At 41.6% G+C, this 25,857-nt stretch overlaps 1 protein-coding gene and 1 long non-coding RNA gene across 11 annotated transcripts in view; one reads left to right on the top strand and one right to left on the bottom strand.

Annotated features, from left to right (window-relative positions):
• The window catches only part of LOC131104023 (myelin transcription factor 1-like), an 89,088-nt gene that overhangs the window by 35,326 nt on the left and 27,905 nt on the right, over nt 1-25,857 (top strand). The window contains exon 1 of one of the 9 annotated variants that reach the window (XM_058050702.2): nt 20,371-20,445. The exons of 6 other annotated variants lie outside the window; for them this stretch is intronic. In XM_058050702.2, the coding sequence (XP_057906685.2) occupies nt 20,409-20,445 (37 nt within the window). In that variant the 5' untranslated portion in view covers nt 20,371-20,408. Of the gene's footprint in view, nt 1-20,370; nt 20,446-23,021; nt 23,106-23,380; nt 23,416-25,857 lie in introns of those variants that run through there. 2 more of the 9 variants (XM_058050708.2, XM_058050707.2) reach the window with 2 other exon arrangements.
• On the bottom strand, nt 13,164-15,104 carry LOC144901778 (uncharacterized). Of its 2 annotated transcripts, XR_013629872.1 has the most exons (4): nt 14,931-15,104; nt 14,436-14,506; nt 14,095-14,239; nt 13,164-14,006 (listed from the first exon to the last, which is right to left on the bottom strand). It is a non-coding gene; the product is annotated as an uncharacterized LOC144901778 (long non-coding RNA). The 2 variants fall into 2 exon arrangements; XR_013629871.1 differs by having other exon boundaries at nt 13,164-14,239.

The raw sequence follows: 25,857 nt of genomic DNA, 5'->3' as shown, positions 1-25,857 counted from the left end.
GTATTAGGATTGTTGTGGAAGTGGTACAGTAAAAAAAGAGTACTAATGGCAAACTCCAATGTTTGGTTGTACTTCACATAAATAATGGAGACAGCCATCTGCATAATGTGCTTATATTGTGTTCAATGTTCAATTTGCATGTCAAATGTAAAAAGTGATTATAGTAAACATTGTAGTAGTAGTAGTAGGAGTAGTGGTAGCAGCGCGTGTAAGGGAGAAGTAGTACAGTTTTAGAAGATGTTTTTCTCAAAATACCTGAAACCACTGGCATTGATATTAGTGGTAGTATTAGGATTGTTGTGGAAGTGGTACAGTAAAAAAGAGTACTAATGGCAAACTCCAATGTTTGGTTGTACTTCACATAAATAATGGAGACAGCCATCTGCATAATGTGCTTATATTGTGTTCAATGTTCAATTTGCATGTCAAATGTATTTTTTTCCTTATTCTAGTACTCTTCGGGCTCGGTTTCAAAAGTTCTGATGACTCTGGTATTATATAATATGTAAACATTACGTATCCAGTTTTGATCTGGCTCAACTAGTTCAATTAGTAAACACGGTTGAAAAGAATGATCATTTGAAAATAGTTGGCAAAATGGTCGGGTCAATGAGAAAACAAGTATTTTTTTTCTAATTTGTATGCAGGAGCCTTTCAGCTCCTTAAACTTTCAATCTTTCCAGTTGAGATCTCAATGCACATACTTGGCAGACAAGAGACAAGCTCCGAGGAATACCAAGTGGCTTTGCATGTTCATATTAGCACACAATGTATATATAATATATACACACACACACACTCGCACAAATCATCCCCAAGCTCTTGCCACTTACGCACAAATCACACACTTCTACACACATACATCCATTACACAACCGGTTGTCACTCACAAACACACATATTAACATTCATGCTCACACCAAGCTCCCCTCTCACATAATCACTCGAATGCACAAACATACATGCATTCGAACATAAACAGATGCAAATTCCTCCTTCAATCTCACAAAGGCAGATAGATATCATAAACATTAACTATTCAAACATGAGGAAGAAAGAATGAATCTTAAAGATACATAGAAATGCACTTTTTTTTTTGTCCTAATCTCGGACACACAATACGTCCTTTGTATGTTTTTGTATCAGGTGCACAAACACACCGGTGCAAACAGAGACGTGTATTCTACTAAATGCTTCCTTCTCCTCGATGCTTATGAATAATACAATCATCTCTCGGGAACTTTTTGCTTCACATAAATAAGAATCCAGATAGAATTAAATTATTAATCTGAGGCTTATGGTGTAAAGATTCCATACTGTCTTGAAGAAACTGGTGGCTGATGTCTAACTGACATCATCTATCTCATCGATAATCATGGCAGTAATCATAAGAGTGCTGTAATAATGGCTGTCGTCGTAGTAACAATAATAACGGTAGCAGTGATAAAAGTTGTGAACATAGAAAGTAATAGTAGCCGTATACTTAGATATTAGCAACTGTTGTAGTATTTCTAGAGATGGTGGAAGTATTTTAGTTGTAGTAGTAGTAGTGATAGAAGTCATATTTGGTTGGTATTTAGTAAATGTATTTTCTCTGTTAATTTACGGAGAACGCCTTCATGTATACATTGTGTGAACGAGAATAACAGCACATTTGTAGTAGCTGAAAAGTGATTATAGTAAACATTGTAGTAGTAGTAGGAGTAGTGGTAGCAGTGGGAGTAAGGGAGAAGTAGTACAGTTTTAGATGTTTTCTCAAAATACCTGAAACCACTGGCATTAATATTAGTGGTAGTATTAGGATTATTGTGGAAGTGGTACAGTAAAAAAAAAGTACTATGGTTTTATTTCATTTTTTTACTGTCTTTTTTTACTTAATACTTCCACTGTTTAGTTTTACTGGTGCAACATTAACATGTACTTATGTTTTAACAATGTGTGTGTGTCTTTTGTACTAAAAATGATGTTCTCACAGCACTCACAACAAGAGTGTTCCGCAGAGAGGTGCAAATGATGTTAACATGAGGTGTGAATGGACCCTGGCGATGGATGTGTGGGCAAACAAAAGAACAACCTGTGTTTGTGCTGACAACGGATGCTCCTCAAAAGAATTGCTGTCTAACTAAACACTTCAGATGTTAGTCGGAATTTCATTTTTATGATAGATTTTCAGGATTACACAAGTGTTGTTGGGAATTGCAGCACAATCTCTTCAAACATTGTTGACTTCTTCTCGACTGTAACTGGTCCTTGTCAAAGATTCCACCGTGTGTCTTCTGTCTTTCCATCTTTACTCGAACCCCCCCTCCACTCATTGGATGAATTTAGATGAAAAAAAGCCATTTGTGTGGCCTTGCTACTCAGGGGCCGCTATAAAGAACCTGTCACTGAAGTGTCTCTATTTATATGCCTCGTGTGAGTGCTGTCACACTTTTACGGCTGTCAGTCCCATCTACACATAAAACCCAACTGCCTTGATACTTATTGAAATGCATGTGGTTGAACACACTGCAGTGGATTTGTCTTCCTATTTGTGCATGTGTCAAAGAGAAAAAGAAAAAAAACAATAATGACCAAATAGGAAATGGTTTCACCTTACGGAACAGCCTTTCTCCGTGCATAAGCAGTAAACCCTCGTTTATCACTGTTAATAGGTTCCAGACCCAACTGTGATAAGTGAATTTCCTCAAAGCAGAATTCTTTATTCATAAATTGAATATTTTCATTACTAGAGCATAGAAAATCTGTTTTTGACCTTCAAAATAATTTTTTTTAACATTTTTAGAGCCCTCACGACATAAAATAAAACTCCTATAGTCACCTTTACACTCCTATTACAGAATATACGTAGTAGCTACAATAACAGTAATAACACTTTTCAGAGAGAAGAGAGAAGAAATATTTTCAACTAAAATCCCTGCAATTTACAGCCTTTAATTTCTTTCTATAATATTAGGCTCTAATTTATTAGGCCAGCACACCTTGCAATTTTGCAGAATTCTTTATTCATAAATTGAATATTTTCATTACTAGAGCATAGAAAATCTGTTTTTGACCTTCAAAATAATTTTTTAACATTATTAGAGCCCTCAGGACATAAAATAAAACTCCTATAGTCACCTTTACACTCCTATTACAGAATATACGTAGTAGCTATAATAACAGTAATAACAATTTTCAGAGAGAACAGAAGAGAGAAGAAATATTTTAAACTAAAATCCCTGCAATTTACAGCCTTTAATTTCTTTCTATAATATTAGGCTTTAATTTATTAGGCCAGCGTACTTTGCAACTTTTGTGAGCAGCGCAGTCTGGCGCAGCGTAGTCTGGCGCAGCGTAGTCCGGCGCAGCGCAGTCCGGCGCAGCGCAGTCCGGCACAGCGCAGTCCGAGTCCGGCGCAGTCCGAGTCGGGTGCAGCGCAGTCCGGCGCAGCGCAGTCCGGCGCATCGAGGCGCACCCACGCCTCCCACCAGCGCAAGTGGCAAAAATGGAGGAGAGAAGGAGTGACAGGGTCTCATAGATCTCATAGATCCCATCTTATGTATCAGCCTGTATCTGGGGACACTCCAGATAGGCGATAGTATGCTTTAATTAAAAGTCCGGTGCAGCGCAGTCCGGCGCACCCACGCCTCCCACCAGCGCAAGTGGCAAAAATGGAGGAGAGAAGGAGTGACAGGGTCTCCTAGATCTCGTAGATCCCATTTTATGTATCATCCCGTATCTGGGGACACCCCAGATAGGCGGTAGTGTGCTTTAATTAAAATAATCGACTCAAGGTTGCAAAAGCAAAAGTGAAAAAAGACACTCAATAAACAGACACAAAACAACAACACATTTATGAATAATTCAGTTGACCACACTGTAATCCAGTATCCACTTCCAGATACAATTGGGTTAGTTTTGATATATACGCTTCCTCATTCGTGAACTTTGTCTCCTTTTTTTTTCTGCCCTTCACACGATGAGGCTTTCAAGCACACTGCGTAACTTTGAGTGTTAGGCACTAATATACAAGTAGTCACGCTGTTTTTACATAGCTTTACATACTCCCATTACACTTTGTGTTTCAGTATAAATAAATCTCTTTGATGAACTCCCATTTGGCCCGGTAATCTGTGACTAGGATGTAGTGGGGACAGAAATGAACAAGCTACAAGTAGAAATATTTTATGACTAGACCATATTTATTTTATAATAATCTGGCATGAAATAATTTTGAATATTTATCTTTCCCTTATGTACATGGTCACTGCTGAAATGTTGCCATGGAAACAGAGTCGTTTGCAGTCAAATTAGATCGTGGAAGGAGTTGAATGTAATACTTTGCAGTGAGTAGTATTCTGCAGTACAAAGTAGAGGAATTCAGTGATTGAATGTGACTTTTCTCACATGTCGGAATGCTCCTCTTTCTTCTCCAATCCCCTCTGCTGGTGGCCCGTTTGTTTAACACTCTGGTCATATAGGCCCTCCTCGCTTGGCTACGTATTGGCTGGACAGGGTTCTGCTATTTTATGTCTGAAATTGTTGTGCGATATCGAGGAGTGAGAGATTATGCTGTTAAAAGAGTCGATATTGCCTAGTGGTTTTGTCATTGAAACTAACAGAAGAGTGACTACATAAAAATGCATGTTGCATCAAACTGCAAGGCAGATATGATGAATTATAATGATCCAAATGTTATGATCCAGTAACTGTTTCATCTTAAAAATGTTTTAGAAGATTCACAGATAAACACAATACCTACACAAAGTGAACATGAGGGGGTTGTGGTATGTCTTATTCATAGACACAAAGCCTTCGGCAGGTGCTCCCTCCCTGTCTGTCTTTACCGCTTTGTGCTGTTTATTTGTTCTACACATATAGGGAATTGTCCTCTCCTTAGGCTTTAGGCCACTGCACCCTGGAATGGAAAGGACAGGTGTTCCATGGACGGGAAAACTGGAGGCCAACTTTTCCATCCTTGTAATAAACTGTTAAGAAGTATGAGTTCTTAACATGAACCAAATATGCAAATTACCACTACAATTTTTTTTAAGAATATTCAAATTAAGACAATGGGAGATGGGGCGGCACGGCGGTCGAGTGGTTAGTGCAAAGACCTCACAGCTAGGAGACCAGGGTTCAATTCCACCCTCAGCCATCTCTGTGTGGAGTTTGCATGTTCTCCCCGTGCATGCGTGGGTTTTCTCCGGGTACTCCGGTTTCCTCCCACATTCCAAAAACATGCTAGGTTAATTGGTGACTCCAAATTGTCCATAGGTATGAATGTGAGTGTGAATGGTTGTTTGTCTATATGTGCCCTGTGATTGGCTGGTGACCAGTCCAGGGTGTACCCCGCCACTCGCCCAAAGACAGCTGGGATAGACACCCCCGCGACCCTCGTGAGGAAAAGCGGTAAAAAATGAATGAATGAACAATGGCAGATGAAGAGGACAAGTAAAAAGCAAAAGCAATAGTACATGCAATCCACAAAAGTTTCAGAAACTTCCCCAAAAGCTCCTGAATCCTGTCCGGAACTATAGACTGGAAAAGCGGTTTCTTCAAGCCGCCGCTCAATGTTTTTACAGCATCTGTAACATTTATTGTTTGTTTGCGGGAGTACCAGTGTTTAAAAAACTTGGGTGGAGCCATTGATTGGTGTGGGAAACAGCTATTAACAACCCCGCTTCCTGTATGCACACTCTATAATGCTACACATACTTTTGCTCCATGACTTACACAAAATAAACACAGGACACTGATAAACTGTTACTTACTGCTTGCTCTTGTGACTCTTCCACACGACCAAGTAACGTTGGAAAGGCGTCAGCCTTCAGCAGCAGTTTGTCGGCTAGTCCAACTGCATACTGGCCCATGCTCACGAAACAGTCCATTGTGAAATGTCATTGACAGATTAAAATACATTTATTTTGCTGGTAGGAAATTGTCTTTAGGAATCGTAAACAAATACAGTAAAGTCTCGTTATATCGATATCGGTTATAACGAATTACTGCTTATTACGATACTATTTAATTTCCCGGCAAATTTCTAGTCTTTTATGATATAATTAGTTCTGTTAATACGATACCCGGTTATTATGATAATCCGGTTACTACGATGCCCTTTTCATCTCCCGCCAGCCAATTTGGTCTGCTTATATCGATACAAAAGCAGCTTAAATCAATCTTTGCTTAAGGATTTCAATACCAAAAAAGAACACGGCAAACGGCTGCTTCCAGTCAACTTTATTTTTCACACTTCCACCACCAGAGCGCAGCACACACACCGATTCCCGCACTTCCTGGTTCACAGGTCATGCTCAACCCGCCCCACATAGCTGGCCAAACACATGCCTGCAACAGAAGAACCAACTGACATAGCATACACACCTATTCCAACGAAGACACAAGCGTACAAATACATGTATTTAATTGTGTTGTATTCAGATATCTTTTTATCGCTTGCAATAATCGCTGTTTTTCATATGTACATGCTGGCGTTCGTGGTTTGTATAGAATCTATACACACGAGAGAAACCACAAACGCAGTTGGTTCTTCTGTTGCAGGCATGTGTTTGGCCAGCTATGTGGGGCGGGTTGAGCATGACCTGTGAACCAGGAAGTGCGGGAATCGGTGTGTGTGCTGTACTCGGATATATCGACAGTCCGGTTATATCGATATTTTTTCCGACTCCCGACAATATCGATATAACGAGACTTTACTGTATGTCTTTCCCTTACATCCTAAGAAACACTTTAGGAATGTAAACACAGAAGCAAAGCTTGGGGGAGGCCAGAAAGTGTATCTGGCCTGCAGCCAAGCCTGCTCCTCTGTGACATCACAAAGGAACAGTTTTGCAACGTCCTCTGAAACTGAGCCATTTGAAACTTCTTTCAGGGCTCATTTCCAAATGTGCAGACCTCGTTATCTAAAACTTTACGTTTAACACGAGAATACAACATTCTAAGGACATTTATAGATCAGAAAAGTGGAAAAAGCATAATAGGTCCTCTTTACCTTTATCAATGGTATTCTTGTCATAATCGTTCTTGTTTTTATTTTTTGGGTAGTTTTCTCTTTTTGTTTGTCTTGTGTGGCTTTCTGTCCCTTTGGGTGTTTTGGAGCTGGACTGGCGTGAAGCTGGGGTTGTTGTTTCCTTTTTTTGTCTTTTGTTAATTAAGTAAATAAATGTTTTTTGTTTTTTTTTAAAGAATGTATGAACATTACTTGCACCCTCGTTTGCATGATATCATACTGTTGCAAATGCTGCACTGAGCGGACTAGTCTTTTTTATGAAGTTACTTTTTATCTGCTTCTTCTTCCCAGGAGAATCGGAATGATAGTCCTGGTTCCCATGGATGCTCGAGACTCAATGCCCAACCCTCATTATTAGTATCAACATCTCAGCTTTTTCTTCTTCACATTTTATGTGGTTTAATTTTACTTCTACAATGTACCCCAGACTCGTTTTGGTATTACATCACTTTTGTTTATGTTTGTCCCTGGAAGGTGTTTTGGTGTTAAAACACCTTGGCTAATTATTGAAAAAATCAGCACTTGTGATTTAACACATGGACCAGAATGATATTTCTGACATTAGAGCCTTGTCAATACGGACTAATACACCCAGGATCAATACTTGGTCAATATTTGTTTTCTTGAAATGCATTTGTGTGTGTGTGTTCGACTGTTGGTGTGAGAGGGCTGCCTGCCAGCTGTGCAATCTGTTCAGTAATCTCAGGTCTGGTCTGTGCACACACTCCACAATCTGCTCCAGTAAAAACTGGCTCTGCACTCACACACACATACATAAACATACACATACACGCACATATGTATATTCCAATGTGGGCCATAATATTTTCAATTAAAGATAAAAGAATAAGTATGCACACAGAGTTATATTCTGTATTCTAATTCAGCACTTATGTGAAGCGAGAAAAAAATGGCAGATCATTATTTTCTTTTTCCTCTTTTGATGTGAGTGCTGTCGTTCTCAAAGATATGTCAAGAATATAAAAATCACTGTTTCTCCCTGCACACAGATACTTCTCAGACCCCTAGTCTTCCAGAATCACAATATACCTATCAGCCCAATTTCCCTTCTCTCTTCCCTTGACCAATTTTAACATGACGCCCTGTTTGTTGTTTAAATGGAAGGCAGAGAAAATTGGCCATTTTTGCTGTTCAGAAACTCCTGCAGCTGCTGGTAATTGCTGCTTGTGTGTGTGTGTGTGTGAGCTTGGTAATGTGCAGTTACCACAGTAGGGGTATATGAAGCAGGGGGTGTGGAGAGTCGGGTCATGGCGTTTTAAAAAAGCGCTGTTAGGAGAAAATGATAGGCCAGTCCCTGAAAACTCCATTACACACCAAACCCTTACAAGAGTGGATGCACTTTATTCCGGGGCAACATGAACCATGTAGCACTCACACACACAAGCAACTGGCCTCTCTGTGCAGCCCACTCTCTCCCCCAGCACACAGCCTTCTGTTTAAACTGGAGGATGGCCAGACAAGCCAGGGTGCAAGGGAGCTGAAGAGGATTCTTCGTTGCCTCTGGGCCAAGCCCATTTGCCTCAGGTCTGACAAACAAGTGGAGAACAGAGAGGAGCAAAGAACAGAAAATAAGTGGCGGCGAGAGAGCGGCAGATGAGATTTGAAGTAGCTGAAGTAGGGCTAGAGGAAATACAAGAAGAAGTAAAGGAAAGGGGGGGGGGCAGTTAAGGGAAGGAGATGAGACGAGGGAAGATGAGAAATTGAAGAGTATGAAGAGATATGAAAAAGCGATTAAAGGAAAATTGCACTTTGTTTGGAATTTTGCCCACCATCCTTATGGTAAACATGAACACATATTTATTTCTCTTTTCTGTGCATTCTAACGAAAGAAAACAAATTAATATGGGAGGTAACTATTTCAACTATGAAGCCCTTTAACAACGTTGTATTGTTTGATATACAGGCTGTGATCAGGCATTAATAAGTACATTGATGATAACATGTAATATTAACTTACCATTTTATCTTATCTTATATTATCTTACCATATTTTGATTATTATTCCCTATGCACATTGATATTCACATACAAGTCCGTAAGCAACAGCATAGAAACAGCTACAACACTTCCGATGTCCGCTTTCATTGGGATGGCTGTGTCTTCCAGCACATCATTCATTCATTCATTCATTTTCTACCGCTTTCTACCGGTTGTGGGGGGTGCTGGATCCCAGCTGTCTTTGGGCAAGAGGCGGGGTACACCCTGGACTGGTCGCCAGCCAATCACAGGGCACATATAGACAAACAACCATTCACACTCACACTCATACCTATGGACAACCAATTAATCAATTAACCTAGCATGTTTTTGGAATGTGGGAGGAAACCCGGAGTAAACCCACGCATGCACAGGGAGAACATGCAAACCCCACACAGAGATGGCCAAGGGTGGAATTGAACCCTGGTCTCCTAGCTGTGAGGTCTGCGTGCTAACCACTTGACCACCCCTAGCACAACACCATTCCTCAGGAAAAAATACTGACGGCAAACAAGCATCTTGAGTCTTCATAATTTTGTAATTGAAACCTAGGTATTCCACTCTTGCCATTTTTTCCATTTTCTCTCGATAGAACGAGCAGTAAAGCGAAATAACTATGCGTTCATGTTTCACATAACGATTGTGAATGATCGACAAAATTCCAGTTTTCTTTTAAATTTGGGTGAGGAAGAATGGGGGAGATATAAAAACCAGTGGCATGTTGGGGCATGCAGTCATCCATAATGGGAAATAATGAAAATGTTCTTTATGTGTGTGTGTGTGTGTTGCCATGTGTCACTTTGTAAATAAAGGAAGCTTGATTGTGTGGCAAGCATGTCTGTGCACGCTTGTATGCATGGAGAGCATGTGCTTGCTATTATTATGCATGTGTGTGAAGTGAACATTTGGTTTTTTGTGTCGTGTGTGTGTGTGTGTGTGTGTGTGTGTGCGGTGTGTGTGCATGCGTCACAGTAAGGTGCCAGTGAGCTACGAGCCAGACCCATGGCACAGCATGACACAGCGTCCCGATATGTGTTATGACTGCTTCAATTACCCATCAGTCTGATGCAGAGGAGTGTGTGTAAATATAATAGAGTATAACATATGCTAATATATAACAGCTTTAAGTTTGCAGTAACATAACAAAGTAATGGCTTCTTATAGATGAAATCATTTAAGCCCACTTTATTGGATGACAATTTCACAACTTGCCGTGGACTGTCAATCAACACAGTGTATGTGAACAACCGATAGAACTGGAATGGAAGGGGTCAGCCATCTTGGATAATAAATGTATTGTTTTGAGCAGATGATTGACATTAACTGGCAGTGATTAATGCATTCTGTGAAGATTGTAGCTATTTAGCTATTTTAGTGGAAATTATTATTTTGTTTTCACTCATATTGACAACTTGAATATGTCAAACAACTCATCAAAACACTCAAAAGGGTCATTTGTCCCAGTCCAACATTAATATCAGTAATCTAAAATGTTTGATATCCGCACCCCGATACAAGCAGTCCATTCCAGACTCCTCTCCAGCACTTCTAATCCACCACGTGATCACGTGCTAACGATCTAGCTAGAGCGTCATCACTGAGTGCAAAACCCGCCATGCACAAGCCCGGCACGATAGCACAGAACTATGAAAGTTCAACACGACCGACTCCATCGCACCACAAAAAAATAGCATGAGCATTCTCACATGACCATGACCAAACAAAAACAAACCTCCGGCCCTCCTCAAACCATCAAAAGTGTCCGAAAAGCGTGACAAAATGAATTGTTGATTATTCTCTGTTTGAGTGACATTGCTTGATTAAGCCTTTTTTAACCTTGCACACAACAAACGGTTCAGTCAAATACAGCTTTTGTTTACAAGAACTTCCTGTATACAAGGCGAGTTATCGGGTGAACCTCTGCCAGTGTGAACGGCACTTTGCAGCAACCCGGACTGGATCAGTAACGAAGCCGCAATTGATTAATTGTAACATTGTGGCAGCATGACTTGCTGCATGAGCCGACAAAAGCTATGCGTTCAAGACTGGTTTCCCATTCACGAATGGTATGTGATGGACAGTTGTAGAAAGCTTATTAACATGTTATTAACATATTATTGTATCTCAGAAATTCATGTTTATTTCTAGCAAAGCGCACAAAAAAAAATCACAGAAATACGACACCACAACTTAGTTTCTATATTTTTTGCAAATAAGCAAGACTAACTAGAACTACATTTCACACCTGTCATTTCAACTTTGCCCTTTTCCTTTTTTTGAGTCCAAGTTATTGTTAGCGTGGCATTGTCATATAAGACATCTGCAAAGCAGTCACTGGAAAAGTTAATTTATGCTATTCAGGATCTGGATCTTCCCACACTAGTTTGACTCACAGAACACACGGGAAGTTATTTGCCATTTGCTGAGATTTGTTAGATAATTTCCTTGGTTTTAAGGTCAATTTTCGTATTGACTTTATAGTATATCCTTCATTTTAGAATGAGTGATTACTTTTTGTTTAGTTTAGTTCAGAAGTGTTAAAATTAAGCAAATCATGAACAATATCAGATTTTCTAGAGCAACTTGGTATTGTAGGCGGCACGGCGGTCTAGTGGTTAGCGCGCAGACCTCACAGCTAGGAGACCAGGGTTCAATTCCCACCCTCGGCCATCTCTGTGTGGAGTTTGCGGGCATCTCTGTATGCGCATGGGTTTTCTCCGGGTACTCCGGTTTCCTCCCACATTCCAAAAACATGCTAGGTTAATTGGCGACTCCAAATTGTCCATAGGTATGAATGTGAGTGTGAATGGTTATTTGTCTATATGTGCCCTGTGATTGGCTGGCGACCAGTACCCCCGTCTCGCCCGAAGACAGCTGGGATAGGCTCCAGCACCCCCGCGACCCCCGTGAGGAAAAAGCGGTAGAAAATGAATGAATGAACTTGGTATTGTGTGTCAAGAAAATAAATATTGATGATGGAGCGGCGGTAGAATGATTGCCTCCCAACCTGAAATTTTTGGGTTTGATCCTCCTGTCGCGCTGCACGGCGGTCTAGTGGTTAGCGTGCAGACCTCACAGCTAGGAGACCCGAGTTCAATCCCACCCTCGGCCATCTCTGTGTGGAGTTTGCATGTTCTCCCCGTGCATGTTTTCTCCGGGTACTCCGGTTTCCTCCCACATTCCAAAAACATGCTAGGTTAATTGGCGACTCCAAATTGTCCATAGATATGAATGTGAGTGTGAATGGTTGTTTGTCTATATGTGCCCTGTGATTGGCTGGCGACCAGTCCAGGGTGTACCCCGCCTCTTGCCCAAAGACAGCTGGGATAGGCTCCAGCACCCCCCACGACCCTCGTGAGGAAAAAGCGGTAGAAAATGAATGAATGAATGTTGGTCAGTCCTTGTAATAGTTAGGCCCGCAGGTAAGGCCTTGCTGGCCCTGACTGCACACCGCTGATCCAGATATAGCCCCCAAAATCATAACATTACCCACTGTTATATGTGATCTTCCATAAATCTAGAAGTAGGCTCCTCTGCTCCTCTGCAGAAGTGGCTCAAGAGGTCTTTAACTGTGTCCCTAACTGGTCTGGGAGCGCCTCGAGATCAGCCGGGAAGAGCTGGACTAAGTAGCTGAGGTGATGGATGTCCAAATTGTCCATAGGTATGAATGTGAGTGTGAATGGTTGTTTGTCTATATGTGCCTTGTGATTGGCTGGCGACCAGTTCAGTGTGTACACCGCCTCTCACCCAAAGACAGCTGGGATAGGCTCCAGCACCCCCGTGGCCCTTGTAAGTAAAAAGCGGTAGAAAATGAAAGAATGAATGAATGATCCTCCTGTTATCATGTGGAAGTACAGTAACTTTGGCCAAGATAGTGAAGCCTCAGTTGGTCCTGATGCTGCGTCATGTCATCAGTAGGTAAATGTGCAAGGCACCTTAAGTGCCATTTACCACCTTATCTACCATCTTATCAATGCTTTGGTTGCTTTGGTTTTAATGCTTTGAGGAGCTATTTGTGGCTTGTTCACATGTGGCAACCTCATCTTAGGTTTTACTTGATCAAGATCAGTAAAAGCTATTCTTTCTGTTTCGCTTTATTCATTTATTCAGCTGAACATAACAATGTCTTGAAAGAATGAGATGTTCCTTTATTGATCTTGTCACTTCTACACAAGTACAGCAAACTTGTACAATCATCCATCCATACATACACAACATAGTATACAGTGAGACAAGGGGTGGACAGTACAGTCTGATTGGGCGATGAAGGAGGGGGAATAAGGGGAACAACAAGAGGAGAGGGAAGGGAAAAAAAATGCAATTCCAAACTAGACTCCTAATGAAGGAGCACAGTGTGGGACTGTTAAAAAACCTCGGCATACATAATGCATTTGACATGTTGCTGACTCTAGCTGATGCTACTGTGTGTGTATTTCAATAAGGTTAAAAAAAACCCCTGGTGCTGGCTTTTCCTGTCTGTAGAAGAATGTCAGCTACAAACACCTTCCGATTCACGCACGCCCCCGCTCCTTCATGGTGAGGTAGTAACTCCACAACTTGGAACACCTATAATAATTATCATAGGCAGTTAGGGTAAGGCTTGATCAACATCTATTTCTGCAGAACAGCCATTTTGAAGTCCCTGAAACAGACCTTCTTGCATTATTTTCAAATACTGTACACATTATTATTATTATTGGGCCGAGTAGTTAGCACGCAGGCCTCACAGCTAGAAGACCCGAGTTCAATTCCAACCTCGGGCATCTCTGTGTGGAGTTTGCATGTTCTCCCCGTGCATGCGCGTGGGTTTTCTTTGGGTACTCCGGCTTCCTCCCACATTCCAAAAACATGCTCCGAAGTGTCCATAGTCATGAATGTGAGTGTGAATGGTTGTTTGTCTATATGTGCCCTGTGATTGGCTGGTGACCAGTCCAGAGTGTACCCCGCCGCTCGCTCGAAGATGGCTGGGATAGGCTCCAGCACCCCCACGACCCTAGTCAGGATAAGCGGTAGAAAATGAATGAATGAATTTTTTTTTTTGATAACCTTCTCTTTTTTTTTTAGCCTTTTTAGCCACTTACCTTTTTTACCATTTCAGGACTTGAACGACTTGAATTTTGATGAATAACAAACCTGTCTGCACTTTAATGGTAGGTGATGGTAGGCTCAGTTTGCGTACTTAAGTGAGAGGAGAGACTTGCTCCAGCCTTGCTTTACATTTCTCCCCTGTATTTCATCAGGATATGTGAAAATTCAGCAATGTTATCTTAATAAAATGTTTAAAATGATTTCAGTCATACAGAAAATAAATGTATAAAACCGTCCAATGGACATATATTAATATTTTATGTTATTGTTATTCATTTTTTATTTCTGCCTCACCATCTATCAACATCACCACATGTCACTTATTTGTACCTACCCCAGGGCCTTTGAGTGACTTTTTGCTTGAACATGTCACTGTCTTCCTGATTGAGTAAAACAAGCACACATCTGGAGAAAAGGACACAAGATGACAGCATTACTGACTTGGGTTACTTGGTTGCTATGGATACCATACATATATGCACTCACTCCTGACACACACAGTCCTTCAGTCTGACCTCCTTCAGCATTGCCTTCACTATCATAGCATCAGTCACCCACTCTCAAGCCTTCTCTCCAGCAGCGTAATGATATTTGCATACAGATGTCTTACTTGCTTTGGTAATGCATGCAACACTTAAATATATATTCATATATGTGTGTGTTGAATCTATTCTAAGAAAATAAACTTATTGGCACCATCTGCTGTATGCTACGCCAGCAACTTTTAGGGCGTCTTTGCAGAAAAGTGACAGGTTTGGGTGAATTTAGTGTACTGGAACAAGAGTGCCTGTCAGAATGAAGTAAAAATGGTGTTTTGAGTTGAACTCACCATCGCTCCATTCCAAAAGTGTCGCCCCTGCCCCCCACCGTCACACTTTTCCTTCTTTTTCTCGTAAGCGTTTTCTTCTCGAGCCTCATGAAACAAGCCACCTACACTTTAGGACATCTGCTAAGCTGATTTTCTGGGGCTTAGCAGCACCACAGTGGTATCAAAGAGATTAGGTGAAACAACATCCAACTCTGGCTTTGTGCGCTGTTTCTATAACTCAGCCCTCTGCAAATGTGTATGTGTGTGTGTTTGACTCCAGTGAGCTTTCAGCTGTGCACAAGCTGTGTCTGTGCGTGGGTGCGTGTATTATGCTGCGTGTTACAGTGCCGTAGAGTCACAGAGCTGGTGTAATACCGCTGGATCTGGAGTGTGAGTGCTTCTTTGCAAACAAGAAAATCAGAATGCATAAACACGGAGCGGCTTCAGAGTATCTTGCAGCCTTTGCTTTTAAGCCAAACCTATTTTCACTAGAAAAAAAAAAAAAGACTACTATCCTCTATAACCAATATCGCTGTTAAAGTGTACTTATTTCCTTTATTTTTCTCACTTTCTATTGGCTGGGCAGCAGTTATTTTGCTTTTCAGCATGACACTTCATAAAGGGCACTTTATGAAGGGTACTTTATGAAGCGAAGTGACTATATCTTGCCATATTATGCATGCATGCTGGTTAACGCTCAGTAACTATCCACACAGATAATTAAGTAGTGAAATGTAATAATGTAATTTATCCCTGTAGGTTAAGGGTTTGAATAATTGCTGCAGTCAGCCTTCTGTGTGTGTGTGTGTGTGTGTGTGTGTGTGTGTGTGTGTGACCACGACTGCACGCTTGCCTCCATACCCCTTGTGCGAGATCAAGAGAGTGAGTCTCATTTGTGTGTGTTTTTTTTTTTTGTTTCTTCTCAACAGCTTTCACTTTTTTGTGCCCGCTAACTAGAGAAAAAAGAAAGGAGAGAAGCGGAGGGAGGGTATTTGAAGGAAGAAAAGAGTGCAATCCAAAGAGCATCGGGTGCTGTATCAGTCTGATATTTTCCATAGTGACAGCTGGGCCCAAAAGCTCAGACCCTTTTCTTCTGGCACACAAAGCCCATTAAGTATGCCACTCGCTCAATGGCCCCCGCAGCCTCTAAATTGCTCCAAGCTCCTCCCAAAAGTGTGGCAGTCTTTGTCATTGTAATCAGGCCTTGTTTGTGAAGTGTTGCCTGTATTTACCGCCGCCATGGGTGCACATTTGCCCAGCCTGCTGCTGCTGCTGCTGTGAGTGCAAGAGGAGAGAGGGGACACACAGTGAAAGTGTGAGAGTTGGGGAGGTGGGAAAAAAAAATATGGAGAATGGAAGAGTGGAAGAAGACTCTGGGGGGGGCAAGTATGGGCAGAGGGTGCGCTAAAACAAAATAAAGAAATCAGGACAGAATTTGACTCTAGAACTTTGCAAGGTGACAATGGTCACAGCAGGAGGGTGAGACCTTACGGCGTCCGTCTGGACCATGGGGTGGAAAAGTAGGGGTTCAACCAGGGTGATGCCACGTGGCTGCAGGCGTGGCCATGCAGATGAAGATATCCATCCACCAAAAAAGTCCACTCAAGCCTTGCTTAACTGACAGACCCACTGACATCACGGTACAGACGATGTAGAGTATTGGGGCCACATGATGCCTTTTGGCAGAGCTGACCCCATTCCACTTGTCACCCTGTTCTCCCCCCCCCCCCAAACCTCACCCCAATCTGTGTATCGGGTGGGGTAAGCAGGAAGGAGAGCCGACAGGGAGGGGTGGGTCTCCAGAGATGATGGTCATCCATAGTGGCATCCAGACCAAACTTTGTCTCTTGGCTTTTCTCCCCCCCCCCCCCCCTTTCACTTTGAGCCTGTGTACACATGCCTGTTAAGAATTCATAAGTCTCACCCATAGAGTTGACGCAGTGTAATAAGTGAGTAATAAAGAGCCAGAGGCACTTTGAGCTTTTATCATATTAAAAAGAGCAGCACTTATTTTTGGAACACGGTTGATGTTACCAGCACACATGGTAACTTGGATGGATATTCAAATGAAAAGCAAAAGTCCAAATCCATACCAAATACATTACTGTGTGAAATGCATTGCTGTGGCTAATGGGAGCTGACAGATATGGGCGATATCATGCTGCATGGATGTGGGGGGAGAGAGTAAGGTTGAGGGTGTGAAAGTGTGTGTGTGTGTGTGTGTGTGTCTTGGTAGGGGGGAGGTATTTGATGTCTAATAGCCATCTGTAGATGAGTTTCACTGGTCTCCAACAAAAAGTCAATTCAAATTTAAGTCTTTTCACTTGTCAACTCCAGTTTCTTTTGCACAAATCCTCAATTTGACTACTTTTTAATAGAATTTAAAAACCCACCAGCTTATTTAAAATCTAATAATATAATGATATAAAGGTTGTCCTTGGTTTATGCCATTTTGTCATTGCATACACATTGGCTGACTGAAGAAGAAGGCTTCGTTCTTTTTGGTTTTTAGGTATAGTTTGGATTTTTTTTAACATGAAGTTGTATGACACTCACAGTTGTATCCCACTTACATACGTTCCATAGAGGAAACAGTGTCAAACGTGGACAGTTCCATCACCTTGGCTGAGGTATCTGGGGTAGTCAAAACGATTCCTAGTGGCGAATCCGCCGATGATGAACGAGTTTTTGCCCTGAATTCCTCAAGACTCTGGATGTTGAGACACTGTCTTGACTGACATCTTCAACATTGCGCGGAAGTTGGGAATAGTATCTCTGGATTGGCTGACCGTGGTGGTTGTGCCCCTTTTCAAGAAGTGTGACCAGAGGGTGTGTTTCAACTATGGGGGGATCCCAGTCCTCAGGGTCCTTGGGAAAGTATTCTACGCTGGAGAGAAGAGTACGATTGTTAGTCGAACCTCTGAAGGTGAAGTGTTGTTTTGTGGAACATTGGACCAGTGACCTACAAGCAGACCAAGGCTATCATTTGTCACAGAATGTGTTCATAATTTTCCTGGACAGCATTTCTAGGCGCAGCCAAGGTATCGAGAGAGTCCAGGTTGCGGGCCTGAGGATCTCATCTCTGCTATTTAGAGACGTTGTCATCGGACTTTGATGTTCAGCCTTTGCATCTGAGTGTGAAGCTTCTGAAATGAGACTCAACAGCTCCAACTCCGAGGCCATGGTTTTCAGTTCTCAGGGATTGCTCCCTGGGTTGGGAATGAGGTTCTTTCCCAGGTGCAGGAGTTCTCGGGATCTTGTTCAACGAGTGAGGGAAGGTTGGAGTGTGATATTACGGCATCTGCAGTAATGCTGTACCGCTTTACTGGACTGTCGTGGCGAAGAGAGAGCTGAACCGGCAAGCAAAGCTCTCAATTTACCGGTCGATCTATGTTTCCACGCTCACCTGAGGTCATTAGCTTTGTGTCGTGCCTGAAAGAACGAGATCGCGGATACAAGTGGCTGAAATGATTTTCCTCCGTAGAGCTACTGGTCCTCAGAGAAACCAGTTGAGGTGGCTTGGGCATGTAGTCCGGACGCCTTCCGGATCACTTGATGGTGAGGTGTTCCGGGCATGCCCAGTCGGGAGAAGTCCTGGGACTGTCACTGTTCATGTACTACACAGCTGTTGGGGATGTCATACTTATTGTAATACAATTACAAGTCGTAAGATCATAAAATCCACATGTCCAGTCCAATCATCCAACCATCATGAAGGATAAAGATGGTATTCTTGAACATGTGAAAGGGTCTGCTGCCATTCACTTTTTTAAACTGTATTTTATTGTATGTGTCTAGTGTGAGTGACGTATGTGTTAATTTAGGTATATCAAACTTATATCAAAACTGGACTTACATAAAAATACAACTTGAACAGAGGACCACCTGCATTTGTCAAGACTTTGGAATAGCAAAGATGATTAAGAGTGAGTGAAATTTTCTTTAATTAGCTCAGACGGGTCATTTTCTCAACAAGGTTTTGTTTTCTACTCTCGAGTGTGTGCATGTGTGTGCATATTTGTTGAAACTTTATTGTCACCCCCGTCTCCAAGACAGCTGGAGCCTGTGTCAGAGTTCAGCTGCCTGCTCTACAGAGCGAAGAATAAAGGGGTTGACATTGGTGGGGGGGGGGGGTTGTCTTTACTATGTGTGTATTCATTTCGGTGTGTTTGCATATGGCTGAACGTGCAGAATGTGTATGCTTGGTCCTCTCTGCCGGCTGGAGCATAAGGGTGCGGCCTGTGGGGGTGAAGAGTGAGAGAGCCGTGATCAGAGGCTGTCTGCCATCCTCAGATAAGCAGTCGATTCATTATTGGTGTTCTTGCTCTCACTTTTTAATGCCAATAAATGTGGAATAGAAATGGCAAGGTGGTGTGTCGGGGATTTGTTTACTAGAACTATCACTGGATACCTGCACCATGTTGCACACATCATACTTAGTAAAAGTGAACTTTCTTTATTAACTTTACCTTTGCTAAGTTCATCTTTCATATTGCGAGATTACGAATACGACCAGAATGCTTGTTTTTGGTCAACTCTTATAAACAAAGAAGTAAATATTCATATACTTTTTTTAAAAGTGAATGAATGGAGATGAAATGAAATGAAGAAAAAAAGCGTTAGGTTGTGAGTTGATGGTGGAATACCCCCCGTTCCATCTTGGTGAGATGAGGATAATGGGAGCAAGCAATGGGAGAGCTCATTATCTGGCCGACCATCTGCTATTGAGAGGGAGGAACTGTCTGTCTGTCCCAGACACACACACACACACACACACATATTGTGAAAAGGCCTGGAGTTAGAGTGAAAATGTTTCTCCAACTTACCCAAATTAGCTGTACATCTGCTACGTGTGGCCTAAAGAGTGGGGTTGAAGCTTATTAGTAAATATAACTTAAAAAAAGTAATAAATACCAAGATAATTAAAATATGTTTGCCATATTTTTTTTTACAAAAATACATAATGAACTCTAGCTTTGGCTGTTATGATATGTTATAATGGACAGCACTTAGGAGAACTTTTTAACATTTAACTTTTTAACTTTTTGTACTAAATTTGAGTCACCGAATTAAGATAATTTTCTGTTTCTCCCAAGTAGAAATGCTCAGATATGCTTTTAATGTTGTGAAATTAAATTGCTGAAGGAGCCAAGTGTGAGAAGTTGTCGGCCATAGCAGATGCTCTTTGTTGCTGTGCAGGCTATTGTTGTTGAAAGCTGAGACTTGTGTGTGTGTGTGTGGGGGGGGGGGGTGATTAGGATGACTGTGTTGTGTGTGTGTGTGTGTGTGTATGTGTTGGGGTGTGGTAAGGGGGGTTTTTCAGGCCCTCGGCCAGCTCCGGGCAGTAAGAACACACGACGTCCTTCCTATTGGCTCTCCTCAGCTGTCAATCACAATCACCCCACCCACCCGGCCCGGCAAGTTGTAGTAAAGTTTGAGCAAGTTTGAGCACCACTAGTTCAAACTTGGCGGCAGCACTTGACGCTCGGGGCAGACACGATGGTCGCAAAGATGAAGCTGTGTCGCACTTTTCTAGGTTCGTATCACTAACCTTTATTCGTTGGCGGCAAACTTTACGAAGATGACAGAACTTGACTCTTTAAACTTTTTCACGTTTGTGTTTGCTGGCTTGAATGAGTTACATTAGCGTATGTCGAACACTTGACGGAATATTTCGTGTTAAGTTTAGTAGAAAGTATGTGTGTTTATGTTTGAAATACCTCTTAATGACGTCACAGAGGGATTAAGTAGAGATTACAGTCGAGCCCCCGTTGTGCAAGTTTAGTGTCAACAATATATGAAGACATTTGAAAATAAACTTTACTCCATCCTATAGTCTCAACGTCCACCCCGTAGTGGAACTTCCCAGACAAAGGACAGTTGATCCCCTAGGGGACCTTGTGGCCCTGTGGTACCGTGGGGACAATGCGAAGCTGCGGACTGATTAGAAACTTTTTTTTTTGTTGAGGTAGTCTGTCGGCTTGTTCCATCTGTCGAGGGCCCATAGGGGCCTCCCCCGGTCCCAACCTTAGCACTCAGTCAGCTGCTGCCCCATGTAATATTTATGCACAATATAGCCACCATGCAACTTCATTCATAAAGTGGAAGGAGGCCTCTGTGCCATCTGCACCTAAACACAGCAGGGAAAGTTTACCATTTTGCATCTAAAATTACAAGTAAACAGTTTACATTTAAATTAGTTTGATCATTTTTGTCATTTTGTCTTCTCCCTAATCTGGATTGAAAAATATTTCACTTATTTAAAAAAATTGAATTACTTTTTAAATTAAAAAACATTATTAATTAATGATGATATTTACAACATCACAACATTTCTTTACAGATGTTTATTTTGTTTTATTGGCTTTGAAAAAAGAAATCATGGAAAAAGCCACACGCCTCACTATGAAGGCCTATGAAGACCAAACAAAGTTCTGAAAAAATATTTACAATTTGAGCTAAACTTCACTGATGATGACCAAATGTAAAAGTGGGGGATTAACTTGAGCTATATTTTGATTACTTTTGTAATCTTTTATGTAGGCGTATACACAAAAGTTCAGCAGCTGCCTCGTCCTTCAGCAACACAGCGAGGAATACTGACATAGGGTTGAAAATGAAATGCTCATTAAGTCTTTTTCTACACTTACTGAGAGAAATACTGAAATTTATGTTACATCCCCAATAATCTCATGCCAGGTAGTGTGCTGCAATGAGAGCTGTCCATGGTTCTGATACATACTTAAAGGGGAACAACTGTGGAGCTCTCCACAAGCTGCATGATCAACCTCAAACTAAAGTAACAAGTTTATTTTAAGGCAGTTGTGTCCAAACTTTATCCACCGAGGACAATGTACAGAAAAATTGAAGTATTTGATACATTATAGATGCTAAAACTAATCCAATGTAAGCCTTGGAGGTATCTGAGTAATCATATTAGCTTTGTGGTGTAGGTGACACATGCAGTATATTAGTGTGATATGAAACAATATATTGCATATTGCATTAGTAATTAATTAATGTGATAGAGTATGTTGGAAATGTGGCATTGACATTTTAAGTTTAAGCTATGAAGTCTTGTTCACTTCCACTAACTTTTCACATAGCCCCCCCCCCCCCCCCGCACCCTCCAGCTGGATCAAGGTTTGGGAGAATTCATAACCCCCCCCCCCCCATTCTTCCCTCCACCCGTCTTGTTTATTTGATTGTTGCCCCTGTGTGAGTCCCCTCTCCTACGCAGGCAGCCATAGTCTGAAATCATACTGATGCGACGTGCACGGCCGGTGATTGATTTCAGCTCCAATGCATAACAATGGGATTGCACAAAAAGAGCCTGCTGCAAGGAGATAAGAATTTAATAGAATTTCTGAAAGCTGAAGGTTGGGCTTTTTGAATATTCCCTGCGTGAGCAGCGTGGAGACAGCAGATAAAGAATGGCATTTGTGGGGACTATTCTCAAATGGCTTGTAATGAATGGTTGTCATTTCCACTAATGGTTTCAAAACAGCCAAGGGAAAAAAAAAACATTTTGGAGTGACTCTAAGTAACACTCTTAAGACTGGTTCTAGGAACTGGCATTATTCTGTCATGTGAGACTTATCAGCACATCTCTTATAAGGCAGTGGTCTCATGGCCAACATGTCATATTATGATTTGAAGCATCATATTTGTAAATGGAGAATTTCATTTATCTGGCAAAGTCCATAACTGCAGGGAAACGAATATAGCTTGAATGAAACATTGGGTCATACCACTATCAAGTAGGCACGGGGGTGGATAATACCTGAAGTATGACTCTACCATAAGTAGTTATGATTTAGTGACACATGTTGATGCTTGTTCTGACTAGCCTTGACATTTGGGAGTGTGGGGGCACTTTCAATGTGTGCTTAAAAATTAAAATGTAATTTTCCTCAGCTTCATTGGCTGGGATGATGCATGTGTTGGGGGGGGGAGAGAGAGAGAGAGACACAGAGAGAGAGAGAGCGAGATGTGGGCGTGTTCATGTACGACGGAGCGCGTCGTGAGGGGTGTGTGGAACTGGGGGTGGGGGTTGTGGGGGTGGTCCTCAAGCCCTGCCCATGTGATGCTCGAGGTTTTACTACAGCTTCCGTGATGTCATGGCAAAGGGCGGAGGGAGGAGAGTGGGGGGGTGGTGGAGGGGAGGTGGGGGCTACAATGGCTCATGAGGGAAAGGTAAGTCAATATTAGGTTTTTTTTTCTCGCTGACAAAGGCAAATGAAGCCATGTTTTTGCTTACAAACAAGTAACATCCCTCACGCCTCGATCCGGGAGCCCCTAGGCCGGTGCTACGCGTGACCGAGGCCGTTCTCTTCCTTACCACATCTGGACCTTTTGGACCGGGATACAAAAAAAATCATCTTTAAGCATTCACTTGGATATTGTTATGATTATAATTACTGCTACTATTATTACCTAAAGAAAACTTCATCTTCAATTCTTAAAACACAACGAGGACGCAGCGACGAAATATTGTTCATTGCAGGTAACGATATTTTTTAATATACATTTTATTTATGACTTCATTTATTTCCTTACATCTATAAATTCAAACTTTCTTGTGTAAAGTCCGCATGTCTTATTACGACGCGTGTGTGTATGTATACACTTCTTATCCTCTATCCTTCATCAGTGTGTATTTGATGTGCGTGTGTTTACAAATAGTACTTCTCTAATACTCCTTTATGGAACTGTGCAGGATACTTAAGGTGTATCCTTCGCTCCGTCCTCTAGTTTCACCTTTGCTATCTTCCAGGAATCGATGCATCCGTTTTACGCAACACCACCGCCAATCAGCGTACATATAGGAGACATATTGTTTTGTTTCCAATGTGCAAAGTGTGTGCAATTCAATGTGCGGAGTTTAGGCTGTAAATCTCGCTGTTGTTGCGATGTGTTTGTGAGGACGGACGGATGGATGAAAAGATGGAGTGAGTGTGTTAAAAGAGGGAGGGGTTGGCCATTTGATCCTCTGCAGCGGAGAAAAATAGAGATGCTCTTTTCAAATGTCAGCCGCCTTTAATGTTGTGGAGATCCTTTTTTTTTTTTAAGTTTTAAAAGCGTACTGGAAAATAACAAGCAGTGTTGAGGAAACAGGCTGCACGTTATTTTTTCATGTCGGATTCTATCCCGCGGTGCATAATGTGGACCTGTGTGTTGTGTTTGCACAATCCTCCCCTCCTTCTCTTTGCTTTGCTTACATGGCCACGAAATGTGCATGTGTGTGTGTGTGTGTGTGTGTGTGCGGCCCTCCGGTCTGTCAATGCACCTGCGTCCTAAGATGGAGGAAAGAGATGAGGGATGTTGATGTTGATGATGATGATGATGAGGCACACTACAACTACTATGTGTCCCTTAGAATCTTTAGTATATGTTGCTATTTACTTCCATTAACTATTTTAAGTTGTGCTACTATTGTTGTGATAGCTTATAGCTTATTTAATGTTTGTTTTCACAGCATATGTGAGTTTCTAAGTCTAGAAACTTTATTTAGTAATTCAAGCATTGTGGTGAGGTCTTTAAAAAAACTTTTATTTTCTAATTTTTAAATTTTTAATTTCTTCTTCTGGCTCTGGAGAGTGGAATGGAATGGAATGGAATGGCCTTTATTATCATTATACAAGATGTACAACGAGATTGGAGAGCTTCTCCTTTCAGTGCAGTAGTCAAGTTTAAAAAAAAAGTATATAAAAGTACAGTAAAAAAGACAATTTAACAAGATATATACAAGATATCCAAAATATACACATAGTATTGCACAGGAGCAGATATATCCAATTTAAACACCTCGAGGAAACGATACTAACTTTCAACTTATGAGAACACTTTTTGTTTCCCTCTGCTGACTTTTCCTGTGAAATATATAGCCCAGATTCGGGGGATTACAGAATTAGGTTATTGGTGCCCTTATGTTGCCACGGAGACTATAGAGCTGAGTTTAGCGTACACCAAGCTTGCTTCATGTTTTTTTAGTTACCTAAATGGCAAACCTTTCTATTTATTAGGGACTGAATAGCCCGCGGCGAGGACAGCAGGTGCCAGAGGAGGGAGCGTAATAAACATGTTGGCGGAGCAGCTGGGGCCAAATTGCACCCTTGTCATTCAAAGCCTATCAGAAATCTAAGCTATACAAGCAAAGGTCAGGGTCCTGGAGGCTTTCAATAGAAAGAGAGACATTTCAAATGAGAGGCCTGGAAATAATGAATTTCATGCCCTGTTTTTGAAAGGAATAAACTTAGATGTATGATGATGATTCTAAACAATACTAAACGTACCAACTTGGACCAGTGCAGCGCCAGTGGGACACACATTTTTTTAAGCAGCAGTGGCACGTTTGTTGTTTCTCAGACGTAGAGGTCAGGGTGGCCCTCAGGGTGAGCTCCTCCAAAAGCTGCTGCTTTGCTTTCCCCTTATTTATTCCCCTCTGCTTCTGCCCCGAAACTATACCAGGCGTTGGTTCTAACCCCTGTTCTCTTTACACAGTATTTAACCTATACTATGTTGCACCTTTTTTTAGAATGCAAATAGAAGTATTCAGTTTAATTTTACTCTCTCTTTAACTCCCAACACTTTTGATTTGTGATTCTCTTGTGTTTGGTTGACCGTCTAATCACATTGCGTTGTGACTAAATCCTTCTTTACAGGAGCTGGAGCCTACAGCTGGCCCAGCTCCGTATGTAAACTTAATACCGTTACAGTCGGCCCACTCTGGTATTTAATCTAACTATGGATTTAGGGCTCTTTGCCCCATTGTCCCAATACAGTAAGCTGCGAGTATAATGGTATTAAGATAGAGCTTCAACTTTTTGTGTATATGTATATATATATATATGTATATAATTGTATTTGTATATACACAGTTCTGGCTTTGCAATAATACTTTTTTGATTGACACTCATTATGTTGCTTAATGCTCGTTATTGTGGTT

The sequence above is a fragment of the Doryrhamphus excisus genome, linkage group LG15 (assembly GCF_037039965.1).
Source record: "Doryrhamphus excisus strain RoL-2023G ecotype Guam linkage group LG15, RoL_Dexc_Guam_v1.1, whole genome shotgun sequence".
Classification (NCBI taxonomy): Eukaryota; Metazoa; Chordata; class Actinopteri; order Syngnathiformes; family Syngnathidae; genus Doryrhamphus; species Doryrhamphus excisus.
This window is presented reverse-complemented; position numbering and strand designations above follow the sequence as displayed.